Below are 8,916 nucleotides of genomic sequence, written 5' to 3'. Positions count from 1 at the left end.
CTGCTCAGGTCACCTTAGGTCACCATAGGCAGCATTGTCTTTCAGTGGGGCTTAATGGTGGATAGGACAGGGGCTTTGTGGGCAAGCTCAGGAAGGTACCAAGGGTCACAGAAGTGATATTCAGAAGCTGCTCAAGAGGTAAACAGGTCTGGGGTGGAGATTGAAGGAGGAAAGTTTGGAGGTCAGCTGGTGTTTTGCCTTGCAATCCCAACCTTGTATCAGGTGCCCCTACCAGAGAGCTGCAGGGAAACCCGCTCTTCTGAGCTTCTCTCAACCAGGGCTCTTGAGCATCCTCCCCATTCAGTTCCTGACTTTCTTTTTTGAAACAAGGTCAGATTTTCTCCTCATTTCACACTTCCCCTTCCAAGGCAGGCTTGCTCAGTGTTCTGCATCCTTCCCAACTCTCACCTGTCTGACTGCAACTTGCTTTCTGCTCCATTATAGTTTTAGGTATGGGTCTGGTCCAAAAATAACAAATCCTCACTGCAGTCAGCTCCTCTCCTAAGAGCCCACCTAATTTGGGTTGCAGGGAAAGAAGGGAAGTGCAGGCTTTAATCACATAGCATATATAGCTAGCAAAGGGAACACTTTCACAGTGGTTTGTGTTCTTTCCCTTTCATATTTCAGCCCAAGTATGTCTCCAGCCTTGCCTGGTTCAGTGATGCTGCTCCTTTTCTTCTCACTATAAATTAGTTTCCAGATCATTCAGGCCTTTGCACCACTCTGACTTGACCCAAAGACCTGAACATCTACTTTCCATGTGCTGAAAGGGGATTTGTTCATGCTACTGCCTGGGGAAGAGGGAAGGAAAATCCCTGCATGTTATACCCCAGGGGGTTGGCTTGTAGCTCTTGCAGCCACATCCTGGTATTGGTCTCAGCTTAGAGCTGTGCGCGCTGCCTTGGAATGAGCACCAGGGGGATAGTGCCTGTCTGAGGAGGGAGAGCAGGGATGAGTCATCTGCTCCCTCAGTCAGAACGAAGCAGATTTCTCCCCAAGCTGCATCAGCCCCACTTGCACCCAGGTGAACAGGGTGGATGAGAGCTGTACCCCCAACCCCTTAGCTTCTTTGTGGAGCAGGAGCGAGTTAGTCCCCACTTGCCCCAACCTTGGGAGAGAAAGAAACTTCCTGTTTGCCCCTGCCTCCAGCCTCGATCATGAAAACATCTCCTCTCTACGGTATATGTGAGCTTTGCTGCCCTAGAAACCAACTCAGTTGTCCCCGAGCTCTAGGACTGGCCTGGATGGCTTCTGGACCCATGGGCTGCAATCAGCAGGCTGACTCAACACACCTCCCCAAAGCTACCCATCCTATATCACCCCCTCCCCCCATGCTGCAGAAGCTATCTCAGCATCTTCCATGGATCTATCTACAAGCATCCTGCCAAGGGAAGACAATGCTGTTGTTCCCACTTTAGCCTTAGGAAACAGAGGAACAAATAGACTAAATGAATTGTCCAGTGTCACTTCAGCAGCTAGTAGTAAGGTAGGGAACTGAACTCCGGTCTTGTAGCTCTTAGATTAGTGCCCAAACCATTGGGCCTGTCTTCCCACTTTTAAGCAAAACTTCTGATCTTGCATTTCTATTTCCTAGAGCTTAGTTCAAGGTGAACTGCAGAACAGGTGTTAGAAGGAATTAACTTTTTAACAAAGGGCATGTCTGTGATGAACACAAGTGTCATGTAGAGCTCCTTTGGGTAACAAAAACAGCAGCTACACTCAGGCATGTTTTCTACATCCTGATTTGCAGTATAAATGTACTATAAGATCCTTTCAGAAGCTGCATCAAGCCATTCATTAATGTCCAGTTAGAGGCCATGTATGTGTCAGCCGTTCTTTAGGAGCAGGTTAGACAAAAATCTGTCATGAATGGTTTTAGTATTGCTGATCCTGCCTCAGGGCTGGGAGGGTGGTATTCTGGATGACTTGTGTTCCTCTTTTCTCCAATTCTTTAAGGGACTGAACAGGAGAAGGGACAGCTCATGGGGGCTAACTCCTTTCATCTTCAGGTTGCTGGTTTACAGGATGCACAGTGGCAGCAGCGAGGGTCATCAACCAGTGGAACAGAGGATGTGATAAATCCTCCACACTTGTGGGTCTTGGAGTCAAGGCCAGGCACACTTTGGTTCTAGCCTATTTGGGCTCAGGACCAGAATCCCAAGCTCTGCAGCAGATCCAGTTAGAAACATTGGGGACTTGCTGATCCAGCTGATTTCAGGATAGGGAAAAAGTGCTTAGCACTTCACTGTCAAAGTTTTTGTAATATAGCCAGCCAGATGCACTGTGTTATTCTTAAATGACTGCCTTTTCTCAGGCCAAATCTGATCACTGCTCTTTGGGTTTGATTCTTTTTTTTCCAGGTCCTTTTAATTGAAGAGGATCTGCATGAATTTAGGTCTGACTTTGCGGGGTGATAGGTAAATAAATAGCAGGACTTAAGCCAGCATCTGTCATGGTGATCGTGGCTTCCTTGTCATTGTACTGAGACCTCCTCTTAGGCCTTTTCAAATTTTTTCACTTGTTTCTCCTTTCCCAGTGGAAAAAACCCCAAAACATTGTCCACCTCCTCTTCATTGTCGCCAGCGTACACCCCATATGTGATTTCACAGGAGCTCCCGCCACATCTGCACCCCCAGAAGGAAGAAGAGGAGTTTCTGCCTCACCTGCTGCTGCCTGAGAGCATTGACCTGCTGGAGAAAGGAGACAGGAAATACAAGAAGAAGAAGAAGAAACAACAGAAGAAGCAGCATCTCCGCCAGTTTAATGACCTCTGGGTCCGCATTGAGGAAAGGTATATACCTGGTGGGGAGGGAGGATGATCTGCTAGGTTGGCTGAGTATCCTGCCCCAAATCCTGTGTTCTGACCTCTTCAGTGCCCATCCAAAGCAGGAGGCGCCCTCACAAGCTGCTAGCCAGACACTTGTTTCAATCAGGTTTAGCATCAGAAATGAGGTGGAGACTAAGGGTACTTGTTTCCCTGGCCAAGAGAGCTGACTCAACTCAGAAACAGCCAGAGCAACTTTTTGACCTGTGTGTTGTTCCTCAAGTGCCTTCCTCCAGCCACTGTCCTCCCACTCACCGCTGAATGTGACTCTTTCATGTTCTCTTATTTCCTTTCCATCTGCTGCAGTATAAGCCCAGTTCTCTCCATTCAATTGCCTTTTGGAGACATTTTCACCTATGCAGTGTGACCATTTGAAAACAATTTCTCCCCACATTGCACGTGTGTTAATGACCCAGGGCAACAAGGAATCATGTTCTGGCATGTTTTTAAGTAAGTTTCTAGATTCAGTCCATTTGGCCTCCATAAACCATTCTTCATTATCATCTCAGATGTACCAGATATGTAGGGGAACTTCATACCTTCATGATATATTAGGTCACCTAATGCCATAATTTTCCCATTGCTCTAAATAATCCAAGTGACCTAGGTTACATAGGAGATGGTACAGTGACAAGTACTCTTCTGGTTTACATGTCTGGGCAACTGTGTTATTTATTATGTATAATTGCATATTTTATTTCAGTTCAGTTAATTAAATTGATACTATTTACGATTGTTATTATTGTGGGTAATATTGGGTGTGCATATGGTAGAAAGCTCTAATGGAGAACACTGACTCAACAGGTGCCTCAAGTTATGTTCACAGGCAGACAAGGTTCTTTGGGTGAATATGATTTTTTTTTATTAGACCAACTTAAATAGCTGGGGAAAAAATTTTAAGCAAGGTTTCGGATTCAAAAACCCTTCGTCAGGCTCAGGAAGTTTCAGCAGTTGGTGTGTGCTCTTCCTAAATGGAATGAAAAGTAAAGAAGCCAGAGGCTGGGCTGGTTCAGCTTTACACATGCATTTTTCGCCACTTAATCAGTGGACCATGCCTGGGCCTAGAGCTAATCCTGCATGTTTGCAAGATGCAGAGACTTCAGGGAGCCCAGGACAATAGGAGGCATTCCAACTTAATCTGGAGGAAGGACAGGGTTGTTAATTTCAACTACAGGGATGTGCTAGTGCACAGCAGAAAGAAAGGCCCATAGGGAAAACAAAGCTGATACATTTATGTCAGCAGTTACTGCCTAGCAAACTGCTCCAGGCTCCAGGTATTTGGGCCTTTATGACCTTGGGAATGACTGAGATCAGATTTACTTTTTATTTTTTTGGCTTGCAGTTCTCTCCATTTCCACCTATGGAATACATTGTTTGAGCTGGGAGCACAATCTAATGCACAGAGGCTGCTTCCAGACATTTAAAAAAACCAAAATGGTGTTTTACTTTAAATTCAGTGCACTCCTGTGCCAAGCCCAGTGCATGCCCAGAAGAGGCAGTGCATTAGTTGGGCTCGGCTTGCCTAATGTCTGTATAGATCGGGTGCTTTAATGGGGCTCTTTTGGTGCTTTTATCTTATAGCGGATTGAATCAGCTGTTAGATAAAAGCACCAAAAAGTCCCGCTGAAGCGCCTGATCTACACAAATGCTGTAGAGCCAGGTTGAATTAATGCACTGCTTCTTTCAGTAAAGTATGTTTGTTTGTTTTTTTGGGTTTTTTGTTTTTTTTTTTGATGTCTGCAGGCAACCAGAGATTACACCACCAGCTGTTTTTAGTGATAACCTCAGAAGCAGTGAGTGATGGATGGGCCGCCCAAACAACCTCTGTACAGGGGAGGGGGGGAAGTGAACAGAGGTTTGCATTTGTGTCCTGTGGATAGGGAAAGCTGTAGGAACCCAGTGCTTCTGCAGTAAAGCTATAGAAATGATTGCCAGTGAGCAGCAATGCCTGCCATGGCTCTTCCTATTAGATTCTTTCCCAAACAGGGACTTCTCTGCTTTGTTTGACTGCAGTGAATCTAGCAGGACTTCACATCATAGATATGCTGTTATCCCCATGTAATGGACAGTTTCTCTAATTGCTATTGGTAGGAACCTGTGCTGTGCTAACTACCCCATCTAGTGGTAATGTTTGTTGTATGGCAGATGAAATACAGCTGGTCAGACAAGCCGCTCAAATTTAATACAGGTTTCCCTCGCTTTATGTGGGTTCTATATGTGAGAATTTGCTCTTATGCAATAACCCTTTTTATATAAAAAATTCATTATATGCAAGGTACGTTCACTCTTATGTGATCAGTGTGGTGGAAGCGCACAGTCAGCTGTTTTGTGCAGTGCATCATGGGAGTGATGAACACCAAAATATAGTCTCCTGTGTGGATCTGTGCTCCTCACTCGTTGTCTGCGACAGGTGTTTCTGTAGTTGCCATCCCCATTACAGTAACATTCACCACCACCCTGTGCTTGTGTGTACTGTCTGCTGTTGGTGACTACCAAAACTGTCATGTAAAAGTGGTAAAAATGGGTCTGGGGGTCAGTACAATTGAAGTCTTGGAACGTATCCCTATTTGTTACACTGGGAAGTAGATTCCCTTTATCCAAATTCTAGTTATGCACCGTTTTCCAGGAACATGTGTACAGCATAAAGCGAGGGAAACCCGTTCTCAGTTGCTACCTTATCTAAATTCGCAGCCCTTATTTATATGTATCCTTGTCATTGGCCACTGACAGGTAAATCTGCTACGTTTGTTTTGCTTGGGTCTGGGCCATCCATAACTTTACTCTTATGAGCACATAAACATGAAAGGCCCAGCCAGAGTGATTTAAGGCAGTCTTATAGTGGGTTTGGCTGAATTGCTTTGGTCTGTGCTCCTGTATGTGTCTGCTGTCAGCCCTGTTCCTTTGTTGTACTGCCAGTTGGCTTCTTTCCAGTTACTGTAGGAGCCTCCTGCCAGGCCGTTTGGTAGGGAATGGTAAGTGTTTTTAAAAAGGATACTAATTGCCTTCAAATTCCCAAAGCATTTTTGCAGAATGCACTTGGGCTCAAAAAAAGCTAGGATAGTGCATAGCAGCTGGGGAGCACCAAAGCGAGTGGAATGAACATGCTTTTGCCATGGGGCAGGTGGGCTTGCTTTTAATTTTGCTGAAATTTATCATAGCTTCCACCTAGCAATGTTGGGCTGCATGGCTTTGAGCTGTGTCAGCCGATAGCCCCAGGTCAAATTGGCTGCAACTTGTTATCCACAGAGAGCAGTACCCACAGCTCTCATTCCTGGATGCAGCCCACTTGTTGCAGGGATGTCTGCTCCTCTGTTGCTAGACATTGGGAAGGGTTCTAACAATTGCTTTTCCTTGTCTTTACTCCCAACCCATGTATACCCTACGTATGGGCTTTCTCTGTCTGCCATTGGCAGCAGTTTTCATGGAGCATTGTTTATGTGAAGCCTGTGGAAGAGCCATGTTCTTGCTAACACACGTGCAAACTGGGGGAGGGCTGAGGAAGACCAGGAAGAGCTTCTGCCAAACTGTTGAAAGCAGACCCTTCAGTTGTCTTGTAGAAAGCATGCCGATTGGTAATCTCATCTCTGCTGTTCCTCTGAATGGCTGCCATGAAGCCAAAATGCTAGCCACAGGAGATCAGGAAGGCTGCTCTTTACTACTTCCATGAACCTGTCAGCCATTCGTCCTGTAGATTCTGACACTGGTGCAAGAGAAACTTCCCCATCACATTGCCCCCCTTATATACCACTGATTCCCTTCCCTTACAACCCCATATTGAAGCTCAGCTGCATGGTGATTGTAGTGTGAGGTGGGGGGTGAGTTGTTGCTCAGGGCATTCTGCTGTCACTGGCATTGGGTATCTAGCCAGGTATTTAGATAGGAATATGACCCATGTGTGTTTCTGTACCTTTCCCCAAGGTTAAGGGCAAGAATGTAGTACCCAGCCAGTAACAGCAGGGGTAATCTGAGAGTCCTCCTCTCAGTGTGGAGGGCATGTCTGTGCAGGATTGCCTTCATGGGGGTGGGATCTAGATTTGGACATTAAGTCCCTACTCAAGAAACATTCTGCTGATGCCAATGTCACAGTCAGCTATCGCGCTATTTCCAGCCTCCCCTGTTTTGGGAAAGGTCACTGAGGTGGTAACCCAACAGCCCCAAGCACATTCTGGATGCTATCAGATTCCTAGACCCTTGTCACTGGCTTTTGCTCTGAGTATAGCACAGAGACTGAAGCTGGGGACTAGATGTAGAAAACCAGTTGACACTGAATCCTGCCAGAACAGTAGTGCTGGGCAGACAAAGTGATCTGGTGGGGATTGGGACACAACATAGATGGGATTCAGTCTCCCCTTGTTACTGTGGTTCACAGCCTTGGGGTACTTTTGGATCCTGTGCTGCAACTAGATCTCCAAGTAGCAGTGGTAGCTAGGAGTGCCTTTCACCAACTCCATCTGATGAGCAGGTTGTGACTTTCTTTTTGAATCAGGTATGTGCTATTATCCATACCTTCATCACTTCAAGGCTACACTGCTGAATTGGGCTGCCCTTGATGAGTTTTTGAAAGCTTCAGCTGGTGCAGAATGTGGCGACTCACCATCTAATGAGTTTGGATCACCAGGAGCACATAACTCCAGTTGCTCCCAAAAGCTTTCTGGGTGCAATTCAAAATGCCAGTTTTGACCTATCAGGCCCTTAGGGATCTAAATTCACAGCCCTTATTTATATACAGCCTTGTTATTGGCCACTGACAAGCAGATCTGCCAGGTTTGTTTTGCTTGGGTCTGGACCATGCATTACTTTACTCCTTTAAATAATCTGGGCACTACATACTTAAGGAATCACCTTCTCCCTTATGTCCCTTGGCAATCACTAAAAGCAGCTGAGAGGAGCCGCCTGCAAGTACCAGGTGCCAAGTTTGCTTGGTGAAACCATGTGGGAGATCATTCTCACTAGTCACTCCTCTGCTCTGAAACGCCTTCCCCCTTGAGGTCTGCAAGGGCCCAAGCCTGGGCATCTTCTGGAAGCACTGACAGATCTTCTGATTTGAACAGGCATTTAGCAGGCAAGACTAAGTTGGGATATTGGGAGTTTTTGGTATATATGTAATTGTAATATTCTACTTGCTTTTGTAAGATTGGGAGGTACCCCACAAGCTGCTTCAGACCCTCCTCTGGCTGGGTCTGCAATAGGCTGCAATTTGATTCCTGGTTCATTTGGTGTTCCCTGACCAGACACCTTTTGTTTGCTTTGTAGTACCACTGACCCACCTCCACGGATTCGCATCATTAATGGATATATTACAGTGGAACCCCAGCCACGAGGACACGGGCGATCCAGCCACATCCAGGCAGATGCCAGCAGAGCTCATGTGCCTTTCCAGTCTCTGTACCTCTTATTATTGACTTTGGCTTTGCATATGCTACCTGCGCTACAATGAGACTTGGCATAAAACCACAGGGGCCTTGTCTAAAGCACAAATTTTGGGGGGAAATATAGAAGAAAAGTCTGTCCAGGAGTGACACTTGTTCTGTGGAATGTTCTCGAACCTCCTCCTTTTCCTGAATCTGGATCATTAACATGATTAACTTGTTTGACATGCCCAATACAGGAGAAGATACTTTTAATGAGAGCCATTATTTATCCTTCTCTTGCAGAAGAATTATTTCATGTTATCCCATAATGCTTTTGGGAGATGTATAATGTTGCTGTAACATAGCTGCTGTTTAGCTGTAAGAATTTGACTAAATACATTTTGATTTTGGTTTTGGTTTGGAAGTTTTTCTTACTGATTGCCTTGTGAGACAAAATGTTTTAAACTACCACTAACTTGTTAATTACCTTGGCTGGAAGAGAATATCTTGGTCACATCAGCAGGACTGAAAGGAAAAGCTTGGTCCTATGTCTGCATTTCTTTGGTTTCTCACCAAATTATATATGTAAGTTTAAGGCAAAATATTCAAGAGCATTTAAGTGACTTGGGAATTTTAAGTCCCATTGAAAGTCATACTTATTACTAGCATATGAAAACCAGTCTACCACAGACCCAGTATTTAGCACCTTCTTTTGGTAGTGTTAATCAGGAGTTACTTATA

General features: G+C 45.4%; 1 protein-coding gene across 1 annotated transcript in view; it reads left to right on the top strand.

Annotated features, from left to right (window-relative positions):
* The window catches only part of TRABD2A (TraB domain containing 2A), a 253,727-nt gene extending 245,136 nt beyond the window's left edge, over window positions 1-8,591 (top strand). The window contains exons 7-8 of the mRNA XM_019517139.1: window positions 2,537-2,791; window positions 8,078-8,591. Coding sequence (XP_019372684.1) covers window positions 2,537-2,791; window positions 8,078-8,261 — 439 coding nt within the window. The 3' untranslated portion in view covers window positions 8,262-8,591. The remainder of the gene's footprint in view (window positions 1-2,536; window positions 2,792-8,077) is intronic.
* The last annotated feature ends 325 nt before the right edge of the window (window positions 8,592-8,916 follow it).

Source organism: Gavialis gangeticus, unplaced genomic scaffold, assembly GCF_001723915.1.
Source record: "Gavialis gangeticus isolate Ggan-Ray unplaced genomic scaffold, GavGan_comp1, whole genome shotgun sequence".
In the NCBI taxonomy this organism is placed as follows: Eukaryota; Metazoa; Chordata; order Crocodylia; family Gavialidae; genus Gavialis; species Gavialis gangeticus.
Note: the sequence above shows the minus strand (reverse complement) of the source record. Positions and strands in the feature narration are given on the sequence as shown.